General features: G+C 41.4%; 1 protein-coding gene across 17 annotated transcripts in view; it reads left to right on the forward strand.

Annotated features, from left to right (window-relative positions):
- PCDH15 (protocadherin related 15) overlaps positions 1-21378 on the forward strand; it is an 883259-nt gene that overhangs the window by 793677 nt on the left and 68204 nt on the right. For all 17 annotated transcript variants that reach the window (XM_084525148.1, XM_084525147.1, XM_084525146.1 and 14 more), the window contains 3 exons: positions 9696-9805; positions 10966-11106; positions 21238-21365. In XM_084525148.1, coding sequence (XP_084381274.1) covers positions 9696-9805; positions 10966-11106; positions 21238-21365 — 379 coding nt within the window. The remainder of the gene's footprint in view (positions 1-9695; positions 9806-10965; positions 11107-21237; positions 21366-21378) is intronic.

A 21378-nucleotide genomic window follows, 5' to 3' on the forward strand; every position in this document is an offset into this window, starting at 1 on the left:
TAATCTGAAGTTTGCTTCCAATCTATGAGGAAATCTGTGAGGTCGAAAAATTGAGGGTGTTACTAGATATAAATGTAGTGTGGCATTGTACTTCTGTGCTAGGTGCAACATTCTGCTGGGAAAATGTATTCTGTGTAAAAGAGAGGTTATGTGACATGTGGACCTTTCTTGCTCAGCAAAAGATAGGATATAGTTTCCACTTCATTAAATCCACCTACATCATCGGCAAGTACCATCCAAGCAAATAGCCATGTATTGTAGGGTTTCACTAAACAAAATTTCAAGTTCCTATCAGGAGTCACTTGGAAGTGTTATTCCAAGAGGCTTCTCCCAGTTCTCTGGTCTCCTGCTCTTTAGACAAACAGTTACGATGAACTAGGGTATGGAGAATCTTGCACAGAGGCATTGAGGCTATGGGTAGCATTTAATGTTTGAGCATTTAATGTTTGAGAGTGAGTGCTTACTCAGCACCTGGCCTGATGGCCGCAGACGGGTCCCTATCTTTTAGGGGAACAAGGATCCTGGGCCAGGAGCTGGCAGGGCTCATTGAGAGAGCTTTAAACTAGGTAAGAAGGGGGATGAGGCTGAAGCAAGGATTGTTGAGGCTGTGCCAGGGGGAACAATAGCAAGGCCGGGGGATAAGGTAATGGCCCAGCTGAAGTACATCTACACCAATGCACGCAGCATGGGTAACAAACAGGAGGAGCTGGAAGCCATCGTGCAGCAGGCAGGCTACGACTTGGTTGCCATCATGGAGACGTGGTGGGACCAGTCTCATGACTGAAGTGCTGCAATGCCTGGCTATAAGCTCTATAGAAGGGACAGGCAGCACAGAAGGGGTGGTGGTGCGGCTCTCTATATTAGAGAGTCTTTAGAGGTTGTAGAACTCGAGGCTGGGAATGACAAGGTCGAGTCCCTTTGGGTTAGGATAGGCAGGGACAACAAGGCTGGTGTCCTGGTCAGGGTCTGCTATAGACCGCCGAACCAGGATGAGGAGACGGATGAGGAGTTCTACAGGCAACTGACAGAAGTTGCGAAATCTTCAGCGCTTGTACTCGTGGGGGACTTCAACTTCCCTGACATATCCTGGAAGCACAACACAGCCCTGAGAAAGCAGTCTAGGAGGTTTCTGGAGAGCGTGGAAGATAGCTTCCTGACGCAGCTGGTTAGTGAACCTACCAGGGGTGGTGCCCCGCTAGACCTTCTCTTCACAAACAGAGAAGGACTGGTGGAGGATGTGATTGTTGGGAGCTGTCTTGGGCAGAGTGACCACAAAATGGTGGAGTTCACTATTCTTGGCGAGGCCAGGAAGGGGACCAGTAAAACCGCTGTATTGGACTTTCGGAGGGCTGACTTTGAGCTGCTCAGGACACTAGTTGGTAGAGTCCCTTGGGAGGCGGTTCTGAAGGGCAGAGGGGTCCAGGAAGGCTGGGCGCTCTTCAAGAGGGAAATCTTAATGGCGCAGGAACGGTCTGTCCCCACGTGCCCAAAGACGAGCTGGCGGGGAAGAAGACCAGCCTGGCTCAACAGAGAATTGTGGCTTGATCTTAGGAGAAAAAAGAGGGTTTATAATCTTTGGAAAAGTGGGCAGGCCACTAGGGAGGACTATAAGGATGTTGCGAGGCTGTGCAGGGACAAAATTAGGAAGGCCAAAGCTCCTCTGGAGCTCAATCTGGCTACTGCCATTAAAGATAACAAAAAACGTTTCTATAAATACATCAACACAAAAAGGAGGACTAAGGAGAATCTCCATCCTTTACTGGATGCGGGGTAAACTTAGTTACAAGAGATGAGGAAAAGGCGGAGGTGCTTAATGCCTTCTTCGCCTCAGTCTTTAGCGGCAATACCGGATGTTCTCTGGATACCCAGTACCCTGAGCTGGTGGAAGGGGATGGGGAGCAGGATGTGGCCCTCACTATCCATGAAGAACTGGTTGGTGACCTGCTACGGCACTTGGATGTGCACAAGTCGATGGGGCCGGATGGGATCCACCCAAGGGTACTGAGAGAACTGGCAGAGGAGCTGGCCAAGCCACTGTCCATCATTTATCAGCAGTCCTGGCTATCGGGGGAGGTCCCAGTCGACTGGCGGCTAGCAAACGTGACGCCCATCTACAAGAAGGGCCGGAGGGCAGACCCGGGAAATTACAGGCCTGTCAGTTTGACCTCAGTACCAGGGAAGCTCATGGAGCAGATCCTCCTGGAGTCATCACGCAGCACTTGCAGGGGAAGCAGGCGATCAGGCCCAGTCAGCATGGGTTTATGAAAGGCAGGTCCTGCTTGACGAACCTGATCTCCTTCTATGACAAAGTGACGCGCTGGGTGGACGAGGGAAAGGCTATGGATGTGGTCTACCTTGACTTCAGCAAGGCTTTTGACACTTTTTACCACAGCATTCTCCTCAAGAAACTGGTTGCTCTTGATTTGGTCTGGCACACGCTTTGTTGGGTTAGAAACTGGCTGGATAGCCGGGCCCAAAGAGTCGTGGTAAATGGAGTCAAGTCCAGTTGGAGGCCAGTCACTAGTGGTGTTCCCCAGGGTTCGGTGCTGGGGCCGGTCCTCTTTAATCTCTTCATCGATGATCTGGACAAGGGCATTGAGTGCACCCTCAGTAAGTTTGCAGATGACACCAAGCTATGCGCGTGTGTCGATCTGCTCGAGGGTAGGAAAGCTCTGCAGGAGGATCTGGATAGGCTGCACCGATGGGCTGAGGTCAACTGCATGAAGTTCAACAAGGCCAAGTGCCGGGTCCTGCACCTGGGGTGCAATAACCCCAAGCAGAGCTACAGGCTGGGAGAGGAATGGTTGGAAAGCTGCCAGGCAGAGAAGGACCTGGGAGTGATGGTGGATAGTCGGCTGAATATGAGCCAGCAGTGTGCTCAGGTGGCCAAGAAGGCCAACAGCATCCTGGCTTGCATAAGAAACAGTGTGACCAGCAGGGCTAGGGAGGTGATCGTCCCCCTGTACTCGGCTCTGGTGAGGCCGAACCTCGAGTACTGTGTTCGGTTTTGGGCCCCTCGCTACAAGAAGGACATCGAGGTGCTTGAGCGGGTCCAGAGATTGGCGACGAAGCTGGTGAGGGGCCTGGAGAACAAGTCCTATGAGGAGCAGCTGAGGGAGCTGGGCTTGTTCAGCCTGGAGAAGAGGAGGCTCAGGGGCGACCTTATCGCTCTCTATAGGTACCTCAAGGGAGGCTGTAGCGAGGTGGGGGTTGGTCTGTTCTCCCACGTGCCTGGTGACAGGACGAGGGGGAATGGGCTTAAGTTGCGCCAGGGGAGTTTTAGGTTGAATGTTAGGAAGAACTTCTTTACCGAAAGGGTTGTTAGACATTGGAATAGGCTGCCCAGGGAAGTGGTGGAGTAACCATCCCTGGAAGTCTTTAAAAGACGTTTAGATGTAGAGCTTAGGGATATGGTTTAGTGGGGACTGTTAGCGTTAGGTCAGAGGTTGGACTTGATGATCTTGAGGTCTCTTCCAACCTAGAAATTCTGTGATTCTGTGATCTAATTTCTGTACCTCTTTCCAGAAAGTGCCATTTGGCACTGAACAGCTTCTCCATTGATATCAACGTCTGAGGCAGCTTTGCTTTTCTTGTTCCAAGTATTCTACAAATATGGCCCGACTTCTTTCAGATTAAAGAAAGAAATATGGGTATTTAGAAAAATGAGTTATTCCTGGGAGAGGAACAAATTAATCTATACATCTCTTAGAACTTCTTCCTATAAGTTCTCTTCAGGAGTCAGGACAGCAGCAGAGGAAGTCCTTTGTTCAAACCAACTGGGAAGAAATCTCCAACCCGTGAACACCAGTGAGGTTTCCAAAGCTGTGGTCCTAGTGATTTACTTATTTGTCTTTGACACGTTGCTTTGAGAACCGAGTACTTGAGAGGGCATAACTTGTTTCCTTCAAGGAAAATGACTTTATTCAGGGAATCAAAGTGCTTCCAAAATAAACAGTCAGTCAGAGTGGTAGGATGTAAGCTTCTGCCTTAAATCTGGTAATTTTTTCATCAGGTTGCTGTATTTTTTTAAGCCTCTGTTTGTTGAAATTTTCCTTTTTCTCTCTTCATTGAGCTCAATGCTAGGTTAAGTAGTGCTCAGCTACATCACAGGAGGGTCATTTCCCTCTTCTTGTAGCAGGAGTGTGAAGGATGTTAACTGTGTCCCTCAGGTGCTTTTTGTGTAATACTGGTGGATTTAGAGCAGCCATCTGGGTAACCCTTTTCCCAGCTTCTCATCCCACATTTCCCACTATAGAATTTGCATTCTATAAAGGAAAGACATGACAAAGAATGAAGTTCTACAGGCAGCATTTTCAGCATTTCACCACTCTGAGGTGGGGGGGGAACCTGCAGTAAGAGGGATAATACATGGGCTCCCACATGCATTTTTAATTTGCCTCACGTGTCAGTGGCAGCTTTGGAATCAGTGTTACATGGGAGTGTTTTCAAGGCAATAATTTGTTCTGTCATAAAAAAAATACAAAAGCACTCTTCACCATGTGGCTATGAAAAAATAGGAAATTAAATGGTTTCTACAGCAGATACTGAAGCGTGGTTGCACGGATAAACCAGGGAGTTTGATGATTAGAGTGCAGTAGAAGGATCACCCATTTGTCCTGTTTTGCTGAGTTAAGTCATGCTGCATCACAATTATTAAAACCTACTACTTTATGCCAAACAAGAAGAAAACTCTCTCTTGGTGTTTTTCCATGCAATACCATGTGGTGAATGCAGCTGCGTGCTGCCCAGGTTGCACCAGAAGCAGCATGGGGTGCAGCTCATGCAGGGAAGCTGCCTTGCTGTGTCTGGTGTAGTTGAGGGTCAGGGCTGAACGACTGTTTTCAAATCCACATTCAGTCAGATGAAATGTGGAAGTAAATCACTCCAGGAATGGGAATGCAGAATAGAAATGCAGACAGAAATGCAGTATTAGCCCCTACCAGCTCTTGGCAGCATATTACGAGAGCACAAAACCACTGCATAAACCTTGCCCTGGGATTTGATCCTGTCCATACCTGTCTGTCTGGCAGATCTGCATATGTGAGAGAGCCCTACATTCTGCTTGACAGGGATTTTTTTCCTTTTTTTTTTTTTTTTTTTTTTTTTTTTTTTTTTTTTTGCTTTCGTAGTAATCCTGACAGAAATATTTATTTCTTTGTGACCTCAGCTTTCATTTATAAAGTTCAGTGGAATCACACACATGCATAATGCCTGATGACTGAGAATTCATGGGAATAAAATCTGACACTTGGTTTAAAAGATAATAGGTTGTGACAGGGGCTCACTGTAACAATGTCCAAACTCCCTTGTCATCTGTTTCAGAGATAAATACCATGGAAAGGTCAGAATGTCTTGAACCAATTTGAGAATTGAGACAGAAAGTGAGGATGTTAAGTACAATAAGGAATACATGATCCTTCTCAGCCCACTGTGGAGATACACTGCTTGGAAAATGCATCAAGTGAAGGACAAAGTAATCTTTTCCAGAGAAAAAGAATTACAGACTCTGTCAAACTGTTCAGATTGTTAAAGTTATGCAAACTGGAAACTGAGAATTCGATTACTGCTCTAAAATATGGTTAGATGCTTTGTTTTTTTGAGCCAGGGCAGGAAACAAGGTAGCCTAAATGTAGGTGAAACCATTAGAAGAGCTGCCATCATTATACTTCTGTCATTTGTTTCTTTAATTATTGCTTCAGTGTACCAGTTAAACTTATACTTACTTTTTTCCATGTTTTTAAAAATTCAATTGTGGCCTATTTAAATGTTTCTGTTGTAGATCTGTTACTAGCTATTTTAGTCTCCATATAACTTCACTGTTAGCGTGCCTCATTTTGAAATTTCTATTGCTCTGTCTACACTTGACCTTTTTCCAGGAAAAAAAATAAATAATAATAATAATAATATATATATATATATATATATCATAGAATCATTCATTTAAGTTGGAAAAGACCTCTAGGATCATCAGGTCCAGCCATTAACCTAGACTGTCATGTCTACCACTAAACGGCTTACATATCTTTTCTTTAGTGCAAATAATCAGATAGACAAAAAAAAAAAAAAAAAAAAAAAAAAAGATTAAGATAAAGAATCTGTGCAGGAGTGGGTACAATGCTCAGAAAGGTTTCAGTTAGAAAGCTTCAGGTAAAATGCCACTGAGAGTTAAAAGTAGCTAAGGCCAAAACATCTCTAGAAGCTGTCATGTTAGAGGGAGATGATGTTACTAGGAGGGGTCCAAATGACATTTTTAATCAAGTCAAGATGAGAATTTTAGTAAAGTAATTAAAAACATAATAAAATAAAATTGCTTATCTTCTGGCCTGTGCTGGTGGGCTTCCATGAACTAAAATAAAATCCACCAAACAGTTGTCTGAAGTGTCCAATACAGCATACATACACATCATGCTATTAAACTTCAGTGCTAAACCAATTTTCCAATTTATTATTGGGTTTGCTGGTTTTAAATTTAATTTTTGATTAAATCTGATGTTCATGCTTTTGGAGATAGAAAAATTTCATGGTGAATTTAAAGCATATTGGATAGCAGACAAATTGAAAAATGAATGAGAGTTTGACTTGTTTAGCAAAGGAAGAAAAAGAGAAAAAGAGGAAAAGTTAAAATTATGCTTTGGGGTTTAAAAATAATTATACCTTACCAGTGTGTTTTTAATATGTATTCTGTCTTCATTTCCCCCTCTGATGCAAGATTAGAATAATTGAGATATAGCAAATTAAAAGATAACTACATTTTTATAACTTGTATTTTTTTTTTCTGTTTAAATAATGGATTTATTTTAATCTTGGTTTTCTTCTAGGTTATGAACTTTTTTGTCTTGTGTTTTTTGTTTTTGTTTGTCTTTTTTTGAGGGGCAAACAGTTTATGGCATGAAGGCAGCAAGCAATACAGTAGAGGTCTCGAAGAGAGAAATACAGGCAATTCTTAAACTTCTTTGGGGGAGCTAAATCCAAAGAGTAGGACAGAAGGCGTATTACTGAACGTCAGTTTTAGATCCATTTGAAAGCATGTTATTTTTCCCAAATCCGAGGCTGCCGGATACAGGCCTTATCTCAATGTGGCACAAAGCAGTTGAGGCTGTTCCTTTTTATACTTTGCTGCTTTGGGGCCCTCTTCTCCTACCACAGCTTGTTAGGAAGGGCTTGGGCAGGTGGGGTGGCTCTGCAATGAGGCTGGGGATCCTAGGGGGTTTCCATTGTACCCCAGTCTAAGCCTCATCTGGGTGGCTTGGACTGGATCGAACTGCCTTGCTGCTGTCAGGTCTTCTCTAACCAGCCTTTGACATTCAGTAATGCAAAATTATTGCCTCAAAATGTCCTTGCCTGTTGCCTAAAATAGCTTTTAATGGTATGTCTACTACTCTCACACACACACAAATCACTGTTGTAGATCATAGTCATTCAAAAATTGGAAAATAATGAGCTTATTCCCAAAGAAAGCTTATTAGAGCTTGCAGTACAGGATAAAGAACAGTATATTGTCAGTTGCATACCTTTGTCTTTTACTACTTTGCTTCTCTACATTTCAGCAAAATGTTAAGAGACCAGCTGTATGTTTTAATTCCACTGATGCATTGCTCCCTTTGAACTTGGTCACCTTAGTTAAATCAGGGAAATTAAATCAATCCCATTACTGTGGTGGTTTTCTGTCCGCTTCCTCTATGGCCTTTCATAGCAAACACAAAAGCCTCTTTCTAATTGATATTGATTTGTCAATTCATTGAATTCAGCTGTGTCAGAGGGGAGGTTACAAGGCCATTTGCATTAAAAGAATAGGCTGAAAGTGTGCTTCAGATGAAATGTAGGTTTTGAATATACAGTCAAAAAGGTTTTTGTTCAAATCATGTGCCTTAAAAGAGAAAGAAAACAAAAGAATATGTAATGCAACATAAAATGGATCTTTTTTTTCTCACTGGCCTGCATTTCTGACCTCATCAAAAGAGCTACAGCTTGAAATGTTTTCAGATTTGACAGCCTTTTTTTCTGTCTTGAAGTTTGCATTTGTAAAGTGCATGTTAATAAACGTTGTGTAACACTAGTTTTGTAGCTTAATCAATTAAATAGCAATCATGAATTTAATAATTTAATAATCTACTGCTGATAGCATGTTTGAGGCAGAAGAATAAGAGCCAGGGTGATGTACTATGTGTATGTACTGCTGTGCATTTGTATTTCGGTACAAGTGAGCTTACCATGGTGTTACTCTGCAAAAGAATCAAGGCTCATGTTTCAGTACAGTGTTGTTCAGCTTGGAAAAGTATTTTCCCCCTTTATTTGTGTACTGGGAGGCTTAGGGCTCCTCAGAAGAATTAGAAGAATTGATAACTCACCCACCATGGTTTAGTTTAGAAGGACTGGACGTTCTACAGGGATCAAAAAAAAAAAAAAAAAAAAGGCAGATAAAGCAATGGAAGAAGTCACAACAAGGGAAGTAAGAGTACGTCACAGCCCTGTGGGTCATGGGTATGGTTTGCCTTTGACATTTTATGGGTGGTGTAAGGACCAGTTGTGTTAGAAACAGGGCCTTTGCTGGGTTTGTGGTGATTCATCCCAATTAAAAAGTCTGTAATCAAAGGCAGACTGTTTGATCTTTTAGTGTGTGAAGGAGAAATGCAGATCTGGTTTCAGTAATTAGGATTGCAAACTGGGAATCCAACTTTCTGCCTGTGGAATGGGAAAGTGTGGGGTGTGGTGGAGTATTTGAAGAATACTGGAGGAGGATGAAAGAGGGGTTGCATAAAATATTCCCTGAATCGAGGGAAGGCATAGATTCTGTCCAAAATTCTGGAGATGAGTACAAAACTGAAATACACCTGCTGTTTTGAAATTCATTAGCACGATCTCCATTTTCATTTGGAAGTAGTTGTGGTTTCCTTGAGAGAGCATCTCAAGGTGTTACGGCATTTTCCAAGGAAATAGCATTTAAACAACAGGAGAGAGAGAGGTAAGTAACTATTGGTTTTCAGGAGGAAACTCATTATTTTTATGCACTCATTTTTCAGTGTTTGGAGGGTATGAAGAGGACGACATACACATTAGTGGTGTAATCCTTTTTTTTTTTTTTTCCCCACACATCAGTGTTCATTGAATCAGAAACAGTTTTCTAAGTGATTAAAAGATGTGTATGTATTCCTGGATGGCAGTTAATTTCCTGAAAAGTATCTTGTCTTTTATGACAAAAATGTGTTAGCAGAACAACTTCCAGATCTTTCTGAAGAGTGGAAAATCCTTTGGAAGTGGCTTTTCAATTTGTTTAAATTCTAAAGAGGGTTATCCATTCAGAAATTTTCCTGCATGCATTTTGATTGGCTTACAGGTTTTTTTACACCTTAGGTACAGGTGAGTGTTAAAACAGACTTGTTATGGTATAAATTTTGGTTGCAGTTTATCAGTGCCTGATGGTTCTTGTGTTTCTCTTTAGTTTCTACTCGTTATTTCCAGGACTTCCATTTCTCATTATCAAAGGACTGTTTTATCTGTATATGGTCACCTCTTGTCAGTTACATTTTTTATTTTTTTTTCATTTGAGATTTAATATGTTTTTCCTTAATAAAAGATCATCCTGCTTTGGCAGTGTGATGGATGGATGTAACTGCTAACCTGAATAGTAGGTTTATCAGTACTCTGATGGTCAGGCAACGGGAAGATAACACAAATACTTCTGTTCCATTCTGCAGGCCCCCACCAGTGAGTGAAAGTGCACCAAAAGGAACCGTGGTTGCTGTTGTAATGGCAGCTGCCTTGAACCAGACTATTGTATATTCAATTGTTTCAGGAAATGAAGAAGGTAAGTACTAATACTTCGGTCTTAGTGAGCATACTGAACACAGTGCATGCATCTGATGTTTTCAAGAAACAGTGATTAGAAATAAAGCTGCTGAAGTGTAATCCCACCTTGACTGTACAAGCAGGAGGGACTGTTCCCGTTACTGTTGTCAAACCTCTCAAGATCAGCCATATACAAATACATGTGCAGGAGAAGATTTTGCTCTTTAAAAAGTAGCAAATTTGCTTTAGATAAAGCTTGCACTTACACCATACATCTCTTTATTAATACTGTAAAATTGTATCCTTCTCTCATGTGCATCTTCTCCATGGGGAAATATATATGCCCTAACTCTAGTGTGCTGTCTATAGCACCTAAATAGAGAAAAGCATAAGTGTAACCTTTTCTTTGAACTGATAGTTTTTTGAAGTAAGGAATTGTTAAACTTGCAGAAGAAAGCAGAACTACAATTTGAAGGAGGCCCTGACTTGATTTATAACTTTTACTGTGAAACTTGTCTCATTCTTGTTGCTGGCCATTCTCATAAGCTAGCCAAATTCACTTATCTTCCTCCAATTTGTCAGCAGAATACAATGACAGTTAAAAAACAAATTTTCACTGATGTGAAAATTTACATCAGTACCATATGATATGAATCTGTGGCATATCAAAAAGAAAATAGGAATTTCTCGGTTTTACCGAGAAATCTTTTTGAAGACATTAAAGACTTCTACAATACGGTATCCACAAGTGTTAGATTAGAGCAGGATACTTAAAAAAAAACACAACACCATCTTTCCTATTGTTTGCATCCTTCTCAGTTACTTTCCATGGTCCACCTCAAAATCCCTAAGCTAAATTACACTATAAGTTGTTTGGAGAGATGTGGAAAAACTCCCATCCTCATTTTTGTGGCAGTCAGACATTTGTTGTCTGCTCTTGCCAGCATTTCCTCAAGTTGGTTATTCCAGTACCAGGTTCAGATTCAGCTGCTGTGCTCATTTGAAGATGGCTTCCAAGAAGGCTTACATGGGATTTTAGAATCCTGAGGCAGGAAGGATGAGGATGAATTTCTGAGGATGGTGTCAGAGAATAGTGACATCATGACATATAAATGTTTTGCCTAAAAAAATGTTTATAGGTCTTAAAAGGTTGCTTTTCTGTTTTTTGCTGGATTTCAGATGTATTTGCTATTAATAACAGAACAGGTGTGATATCAGTTAAAAAGTCTCTGGATTATGAAAGTGTAAAAAGTTATGAACTTCGAGTTCAAGCAGACTCATTACAAGTGGTACGATCCAATCTGCGTGTCCCTTCCAAAAGTAAGTTTTGAAATCCTTACTGTTGAATATCTTTTTAATATATTTGTTCTTATTTTTTGAGAATACGGATAACTGAACTCTAGCTATTGTTGTGTTCTCAGAAATACAGTGCTGATGATGGTATGTAAAAGGCAGCATGTGCATTAATGGAGCTCTGTGCTTGCCCTCCACGCATGGAGCTGACGAGTCCTGGGCTAAGGCCTCACAAATAATGTCTGCGTTACACAGGGCTTTCAGTGATCTAGACATGACTTGTTTGTATATGATCAGAGAGCTAAGGATGAAAGCCACATGTTTTCAGTGTAATTAAAGTTTTCTGTGATGGAATATAATGGTTTTTCATAAATACATTTTGCAGCACAGATACAAACTCTTCCTCCCTGCAGCTGGGAACTTGTATCCATGGGGATGTGTAAATCTGAAGGAGCTGAGCACAAGGCAGAGGGGAGCAATGGGAAGCAGCAAGGGTTAGGACTCTACAAAGAGGATTGTGGGGCAGATAAACAGTAAGGCAGACAGGAAGAAAAAGGCACCCTAAGCACCCTTGAGGGTCTGTGTGGAGGTTATTGCAAGTGACTGAGAGCAAACTGGAGGAAAGGATGGACAGGAGGTTTTCTTGCAGCATCTCTAGGTACAAAGGAGTTTTGTTTACAAATTGTTCTATTTTGGCTCTCTCATTAGAAGGGATTTTTTCTCCCTCTTTTATGGTTGTCGTCTTCTAATGAAATTACTTTGAAAGGTGTTTTGGTGTTTTTATTGCGCTTCCTGTAAGGAGAAGGTCTGGGAAGTCGGGCTTTTGGACATTTATCTCACTTAGTGTTCCATTCCATCTTTTACACCTTCCTATTTAAGCCACATTTGAGCCCTAATTAAAAAGCGGTAATACTCGAGTTGTACCCAAAAACTTCAGCTTCTTTCATTTATAAACATCTGCCCATGGGATGCTGCCGTACCATCTCACTGCATTCCCCCTCACATGAGCTGAGGACTCCCCAGGAGTCACTGACAGTGATGGTCATTGTGCTGTCTGCCCTCAGAGGCAGCACCATGGCTCAAGCACAGTGTGATCTCTTCCTCCCTCACTGCAGGCAGAAATTACCTGTGTCAGCAGTTTTGGCAGGAAGAGGGCCACAGTGCCACCCTGTTGTTGTCAGAGGTGGCAAAGCAGTCCCATGACAAACACTGTTTCCCATGCCACGGGTGGCGATCCACAGAGTTAACAGTCAGTGAGTTGCAAAGGAAGGGGCATGCTTAACTGATTCTGATGTCCTATTCTGTAATTAGTCTTGTAATTATTGTAGTAATGAATACAGTAATAGCTGTGCATATTAGAAAAGCCATGTCCAGCTTACTTCTGTGCCTGTTTGGTGCATGTTCATAGGAGTACAGTGTACAGATTAGAGATTATAATTCAGATTTTTAAGGATAAAATTTAAAATAGGGTGCAATTCTTTTTCTACAAACAATATAAATGTGCTACTGTAATTACTGTTTGCAATACTGAAATTGGTACCCAATGAAAACTTTCTTGCAGATTGTAAAATTTCTTGAAGCTACAGAGGTTAATAAATATTTGCGAATATGCCATAAAATTGTGGTAATAGACTGCAACCTGAGAGATTGTACAGGGGATTGCCTTTAAAATACCTTTGTCAGACTTTCCAATACTACCCCTGTAAGCAGCAGATTTTTGGAAAATGAGAGTGTATTATTGTAGTTATTTATTCTTCATAACAGAGAATTGTGTCTGTGGCATAAAACGTAGGGATTATTCAGTGGTCAGAAGCTGAATCACATTAACAGCAATGGAAGGTTCTGTGTGCTGTTACATCCGCCACCATTAATGTATCTGGAGAAGGATAAAGAGAGCCAGTGCCAGCTGACTTCGTTTCTTTGTGTCTGGGAGAGGTCTGGTTAAGGTTGTGTTTCTGTAAAATGCAGCTAGGCCATGCACAGCAAGGAGGTAAGGCCTTCTGTGCAGCATTCAGCTTTCTGCAGGTCTCTATCTCACATGGATGAACAGGCAGGGGAGCCGGCAGGTTCTGGCAGAGGTCTTTGGGCATGCTTCTGCTTTTTTGACCAGTCTTGCTGGTCAGGGAAGAACTGGCCTCTGTGTCCCTCCTCCCATCCGGAGTCTACGCTATAGCAGCTTTCCCACCTCTACAGCAGTTTGGAAAAGGTGCTGGCTGGGTTATTTGGTTCAGGGACACCTGATAATGACTGGTGGTTAAACTCCAGTTTAAACAAAGACCTGTGCATGTTGTGTATGAGTGGATATCCACAGGTGTATAGCATATATTAAGTTTCCAATATGCACTGTGCTGGATAGCTAAGGAATCTGATACTATTTGTAAAATACTTCACAAGTATCTGGCTTACTAAATCACTTAGGTCTTTGTAATAGAGACTCCTTGACCTCATGGATTGATTCCTACTCCCTATTTGTATGATGTATGCCTTTCCATTTTCTCAGCACCTTTTCCTTTCTTGATAAGAGGTAATCAGGTTATACACTACTTCAAAATTCTGGGGCACAGAACCGATGAACTAGAGCAGAAGTAGGTGAGATGCAATTAATGCACCACCATGGACTTCAGTGACAGTGAAATGATGAACCTCTCTGGAGATAGGTCACTTTGAATGCACATCTCTAGAATTACGTGACATTGAAGTATAATGCACCACCTCCTCTGGAGCTGCAGTGGTGAGCCCTTCTGGAGCCAGCACTGATGCTCAGCTACAAAACAGTGCCAAATTTACAAAACTCAGAAGCTTGTTACCAAATTGTTTTTAACTACATTACTATGTAAAAGGATTTTGAGTGATCATCTCTGCAATGGAAAAGTGGATGATACGCATTAAGCATAACTAAGCTTGTCCTTCAGTGGTAGTGCCAACTGATAGTGTAGTAATAACTGAATAAATAAATGAGGAAAGAAAGTAAATTGAGATGTCCTTTGGAGAAGGAGAAAATAAAATTGGTGATTTAAACTGGGTTTTTAAAATACGATGCTAAATCATGCAAAATCATACTCTTAGATTCAGTGAAATTGAACTCCTAAAATGAGTTACTTTCACTGAAACTTAGTAAGTGAAATTACAGTGCATTTATACTTCATTTGAATAGAAGAAACGTCAGTTCTGATGATGATAGTGAAGTTAAAAGGTTGAAATTCTAACCCGAGGAATTGGCATCTGATGATGCTGAACCCTGAATGACCTCAACTATTAATGGATTTCTCTATTTCAGTTGAATTTAGCTGCAGTATTTTTTTTATTTTTTATTTTTATTTTATTTTTTTTTGTCTCTGCTCTTTGCTGCTTAGATTGCCTATCACAATAAACCATGGGCTAGTGGTATACTGTCGGACAAATTAGGATAGTGATCATTAGCTTCCAACTTGAAGCTTTTGGTTCCCCCTCACTGGATAAGATGAGAAACAGAAAAACAGTTACATAAAGGGAATATTACAGGGCTGTGTGTGGCGGGACGTGTTCTGCAATTTGAAGGTGCTGCTTTGTGATCAATCACAGAGCGAGCAGCTCCTTCCTCCCAGAAGGAGTGAGCTGAAGGGAATGTATCAGTGCAATTAATCATTTACTAAACCAAAAGTACTTCTTGAACAAGAACTGGCAAAATATCATATTTTTTTCTCATTTGAGCAGCCAGCTGTTGGCAAGGTTTTCATCATCATCTCGTTGTCCTGAGGTTTGATACCCAGGAGGAAAGGGGTCAGAACAATAACTGTGACAAGGAAGAAGGGCAGGAGGAGATGGGACAGGGGAAGCCAGGGTGACGAGTGAAGAGGAAGTGCTGCCCAAACACATTAAGGAGGAGCAGTGGAGACCTGTAAAGACAAGGAGGAGGTTTTACCACTGAAGTAGTCCTGGTCCCAGTTTTAAGAATCAAAGAATTTGTGAGCATCTGGTGTCTGTGCCAGACAAATAAAACGTGTACTGTGATGGGAGGTGACAGGGTTTCCCATTTTGATCTGGAGAGAAGAGCCGTGCAACAGAGCCAGAATACACTTGCTTTTGAACACCGTGGACAAAAGGGCCTGGCAAATCCTTCAGAGAACATAAACATAGGATGCAACCATATGTTTTCCACTGCCCAGTTTCCAGCATCTGAAAAAAGTGCTTCTTTTCATTCCCCAAGTCTGCACATGTGTCATTTGCTCTCTTATCTTGAATTACCGCTGCCGTCTGTGCACAGCTTCACCCGTCCTCCATGGCTGCGCAACAAAGTACCTCCAGGCTGTTCCAGTGTGTGCCTGCAAATGGATGTGGATGCAAACAGATTGTTTCAAAATTAGGTCTTCAGAGGCGAAGGTGTTACCAGCTGTCACAGTGCTGCCTGGGACGCTTGTCTTAGTTACAAGTAACGCATGTCAACTGCTTCTTGCTTAACCCGATGTTGAGAGGGAGACCAGATGGGAGTAGTTTTGGCTGCAGGTTTCTCTTCTGTAGGTTTTATCTTTTCCTGCTTTCATTGTCTCTAAAACTTGTGCCTCCCCAGTAAGCAGTGTTCTCATGATGGCAGCAAAACGGGGGTTTCTCGTGTCATGGACTTGAACGTGTGGTGGAGCTCTACCCTGCATCCTTCATTTTGTCACCTGCATCTTCATTTGGAAACTTCTGGCAGCCTTTGTAGTTTCACTGTAATCTTTCCCGCATCCCCTTTTTATTTCTGCCTGTACTCTTTTGACTTGATTGGTCCCAGTTAATAGGGTGAGGACGAGCAGCAAATAAGCATCAAAAATTCCTAGAGATGCAATAATAATTACAGAACCATGTGATGGTTTTACCATATTTTAGGGGGAATTAACAAGAAGTGAAAACCATAGCAAACAAGATCTGTCATTTCTACAGTCGTGCTTGCACTGTCCTGATAAGCACATGTCCTTTTCAGGAATTGCGAGTGCCCCCTTTGTGTCTGCATGCAGTCTGCTGGAGGTATAAGGGAGAACTGGAACAAGATATTCCTCCTCACTGCAGCAGGGGCACTACGGAATTCAGAGTAGCATGAATTATTATTAAACATCAACTTAGGAGTAGAAACAAGGAAGTGAAGAGGTAAAATTCCTCAAGAGTGTTAGACCAGCTGGGGGGGAGAAATGCTTTTCCACATAGCTTTCACATCACTCAGGTGTGCTGAGTACTACAGGAGTGAACCTGCCATCTTGGTAAAGATGGGTTTTATTTTGGCATTAAAAGATTTTTTTAAGAGAAAATGTACCTTTTGTTTTAATAATTACATGTTTTATTCATGCATTTAGAACAATCTTGTGCCTTGGGCCCAGCCCCAAGCAGGAAATGGTGCAGGCTGATTCCCCACAGGTATACAGTGGTGCTGCCCTGGGGTGGGGGGGTCGTTTCTGTTGTCAAACTGGTCCTGTAATCCTGGCTGGGAGGCAGTGCTTTGCCATGGGTGTTGGAGAGTAAATGGAGAACAGTTCTTTCTCCTGTCATGTTTTTGGTGTTCTAATCACAAAATAAACCTTAGGGAATCATAAAGAGAAAAGAAACAAATCTAGTTTTGTAACTGCAATTCTGCAACTGCTCTGCAATAACTGGGAATGATAGTTTTTCTAAGTTAAATTTATGAAAACGAATTCTGTATCCTTGTATTATTTATTGTCTTTTCAAATAGTCTTGCATTTTTATTTTCAAATGTGTTGTAAAGTTCATGCTGGTGATGTTTTACAAGTTGGCTGCCATGCTTATCTGCAAATGTAGGAGTTGTGACAGATGGGCAAAATATGTTGCAGAGCCTGAAGGGCTGCAAATCTGCCTTCTCTGCCACACACCTCTGGGGGTAGTTTCCCTGAAAGCCACTGAGATGGACTTCAGTTATCTCTGAGCCACAAAGAAATGTATTCTAGAGAAACTGCATAAAACATGAGCTCCCTTTCAATTGTTTATTCAGGAGAAAAAAAAAAAAAAACATTTTACATTTATTTCAATCAGCCCTTGGATCAGTGCTATTCCAAATATGTCACTGTGTATGTCTCGTCAGAGCCTCATTGATCTCTGTGTGGTGTTCTTGATCGGCTACAGCATGATAGTTTCTCCAGGCTTATTGGGCACATGCTGATTTAGATGAAAATCCTATTGAAAACAGAAATTGGTGCTGATTTCTATTTGGTTCTGCCAAATTTAGTAAGGCGAGATTGAGCACAGCTGCAGTTCAGTTCATTTCACCTGCCAAAGCACAAAGTCGGCTTAACAGACTTGTAAGATGGTAGTAAAGCAAAGTATTATAGAGCCCTGTCCAATTGCATTCGCATTCTCAGTTTGATTAAAATGAACTTCTAAAAGAGAAGAATCTGCTGTTACTGCCTGCAGAACCAGCAGCCACTGCTTAAGCAAGATGCAGATGTTCTCTGTTAAAATTAGCGATGTATGAAGAGCAGCTGTATCAATGGCCGTTTTGGCATATCGTGGAAGACAAGTGTAGTACCGCTGGTGAATGCATGGTGTAAAACAAATCTGGTAGCACTCAAATCACAGTTTAACTACAGCCTTCATCTGTCCCAGTGTTCAAATAGCATTGCTTTAGTTCAACTTGATTTCTGTAATCTGGCCAGAAACTGCAGGTTCACATGGATCCAGGCACGTTATTAACACTACTTAGGTAAGCAGTGATAGCAGTGTGTTTGGGAAAAGCTTATAGAAATGTTAGTACACAGTAGTTCTGACCATCTCCCTAGAGTTTTTGTTGTTTTTGTTTGTGTTAGTCATTCCTGATGTACTAGCTTTATCTCTTTCAGAGGATCATCAGGTTCCCTTTAAGATGAGCTCTCTGGGTATTTTTACTTTCCTTAAGCAAATTGCAGAAGCTGAAAGAATCCAAAAGCTTCAACTTCTAGTCCTGGGAGAGATTGATTACCTGGAGCGCTGCGTGCAATGTGTTAGGTACCTAGAAGCTAAAGATGGCTTAAAAGCAGCTGCAGATCTATGTACTTTGCACACTGTGACTTGTCTCACTGGGGTCTAGAAGAGAGGAGACAAATGGGACACAGGAGACCTTGCAGGAGATGATGGTGCAGAAACTTCCATTGCAGAGTATTGTATGGCAGACTGGCCAATCTTTGTGACTGTTGAAGGTATTGATTTGAAAAAAACAGCCATTAAATATGTCTTAGTGATGAAAATGCACAGTAAAACTAAAGAAGCTGTTGGCTCATCAAATACTGACTGCATGTTTAGTGTGTAGAGAAGCATTTTCTTTACAGTTGAAGGAAGGCAGCTGTAGCTCTCCAATTTCTTCTCTCCTCGTCCTTTGGCCACCATGGCAGTTTTGTGATGCTTTGTCCAGGGTGAAATGTATTCTTCTGTCACCTGGCTGGCATAATTGCAGTTTGATTGCATGAGGCAATCACAAGGAGTGCCAATTTGCAAGAATTAACACGAAGAAGTAAATTTGGGTTTCAACTCTCAGAATCCAGAGATAAAATAATTTATCTTTTTTTTTTTTATCTTTTTTTTAAATCTTTTTTTTTATCTTTTTTTTTTTTTATATAAATTAAATAATTTATAAATAATTTAGTGAGAGCTGGGTTCCAGATCTAGAATAGCAGAGCAGCAAGGATTGGCACACATGGGGATACAAAGCTTTCCCTCTGAAAGGTGAGTGCAAAGATGGGTGTCATTTGATGTTGGCTGTCCTTCCTGCGAGAGTATCAATAAATAACAGTGCGCATTATATAGCAGGTGCTGCTGCCATCCTTCATGTACCAGAAGAGAGAGACCGAGCCCTGTGCACACATTGTTCAGTACAACCACTAAATACAAACATGACGGAAAAGAAGAGTCCAGTGCTGTGCCCAGACTCTGGAAACACGTGCTGCTGGTGCCCTTCTCACTTGGGCAGAGCACTGAAGGTGCAGGGGTGGCAGACGTAGGAGAAGAACCCCCTGTGCATGCAATATCTGACTGAGTCAACCAGAGCAGCTGGGGAAATCCCTGCTGCAAAGGGTCTGGCATGCCCTTCACAGGCATGGCACTGTTTCTGATGAGGGATTTTAATGCGTGTTGCTTCTAGGCTTATTCGATGTGGGAATAAGGCAACCTCTGCAAGTGGCTGCTGGTCATTTGCTGCAGCCAGCTGGAATGGGATAAAACTATGAGGTAGCACGGAGTTCACAGGCTCTGCGTTCCCCTACATCTGCTTCACCAAATGAAATACAAGTTGTGTATAAAATGCAGTAAGATAAAATGGAGGTATATGTTTAATTTAACATTAATGATGCTAATGCTGGTTTGGAAATAAGCAGGGTATTTAATTTGCTTTGTGCTTAATGTAATAACTTTCTCATTTTCAAAGCATTCAACCATCACTGAACAAATCAGCATTTTGGCAGCTCAGAGGACTACCAGCAAATTAAACAAATGTTTTTGAGCAAATTGCAAAGCAAACTTTGCACGAGGCAAAGCCACCTCACCAAAACTGGCTTGAAATTATGTCCATTGTGAGCACTAAGCAAAAGACGTTTAATTTGCATTACGGAGAACTAGTGCAGGTTAGCAAATGCCTACTCCTACCAGCGCTGAACGTGATGCAATTAAGCTCTTCCCTACAGCAGTAAACTGGTGCCAACCATTGATATAACTGTTTATTAGCTCTGCAGGGCAAGGTCACTTGCACGCATTGCCTGTAATCCTGCTTAAATTGCCTAAAGGGTGTAGGTGCAATGAAAAAGCCTGCCCGGGAATCTCATTTTTCTCCACGGGGCTGCAGCTTCTAACTGTAACTTGGTATTGCAGCCAGAAACATTAAGGATCTGGTTTAACAAGAGAGAGATTGGACTTCCACGGAATCTTACAATAGCTCTTGGAGTGACATTTTTCTTCACTGTAGTAAATAATATAGTCAAAGTTAGAAGTGTTCTTTCAAAATGAACATAAGCAAACTAGACATGTTTACAAATAGATCATTATGTCCACGTTACAGCTGTTCAGATGTTTAAATGTTGGATTATGGCTTTGTTTCATGAGTTTGGTATGAAGTCATTTTTCCTTGAAGCTTTGAGTAACAGTACCTATGAGTTTTTTTAACCTACTTTAACAGATCAGTGTGGAAGGTAAAAAACTGATTATTCCTCTGAGGAAATGTCGTTTCCTTTTTCTTCCTCCTTTCTCTTTTCTCTGTGTAGTAATACGTTGGATGACATTTTAAATAGTTTTCTCAGATTTCCATTGCTTTTATGAATTACTCATTAGTTTCCCATTAGTTGGACCATCAGATGCAATATTTTTGGTGACTTCATCATCCTAAGAAATAGTCTGTGTACAAATTTTTTGCCCCGCACCCCCCCCCCCCCCCCTCCCCCTGTGTATAGCCACTCAGCTCTTTCTAAATAAGACTGCATTTTGAAGCTAACTGATCAGCACAGCACCTGTGCAGCATTTAAATTATACTGGCACTGAAACAAGTTGGGAAAATCAACTCTGAAATGAGGTAATTTATCATTTGAAAATGTGCTCTTAATGAACTGGACACTGTCATTTCCAGCAATCTTTCTGGATTATACTGTGCTCTGAAAGAGACAAAGAGATCTTGGTATAGATTACTGCACAGTTGAATCTTCTTTGCAGCAGGTCCTTCATTTTTGCATTACTCCTTACAGAAGGAAAGCTGCCTTTATTGTTGAATGTGGTGGATCAGTAACTGTTTAATAAAACAGAGATTATTAGGTGTTTGTTGTTTTTTTTTCCCTTGAAGATGTATTGAACCTCTAATATTTCTTGTGCTCTGTTGGGCCAGTCCAATTTGTGATGCATGCAAATTCATATAGCCCTAATAGCAAAGCGTGGGTGTGCAGGTGATGGGCATCATTTGCTATAAAGGATAACATTTCAGCTCAAGTTAAGTCAAGAATTAAAAAAAAAAAAAAAAAAAAAAAAGCAAATGAAAAAACAATAAAGGGTAGAGCAAAAAAAGCATGATTGATTTCCTTCAAGTTCATACTTCTAATACCAGGTATGCTATCATTTCATATATATTCTTACAGTGTTTTCTGTGCACTTGTTCCACATGATCCGTTTGGACTGTAAATGTATAAACTTGATAGGCCATGATGATTGACTGCCAAATGTTCTATGCATGCTTTTCTTTCCCTGCTTTAGGTAATACAGCCAGGGTATTCATTGAAGTGAAGGATGAAAATGACCACGCACCTGTCTTTACCAAAAAAATGTACATTGGAGGTGTCTCTGAAGACGCTAAAATGTTTTCTTCTGTCCTTAAAGTTAAGGTAAGGCTGCAGT

Source organism: Aythya ferina (genome assembly GCF_964211825.1).
Source record: "Aythya ferina genome assembly, chromosome: 7".
Taxonomy (NCBI): Eukaryota; Metazoa; Chordata; class Aves; order Anseriformes; family Anatidae; genus Aythya; species Aythya ferina.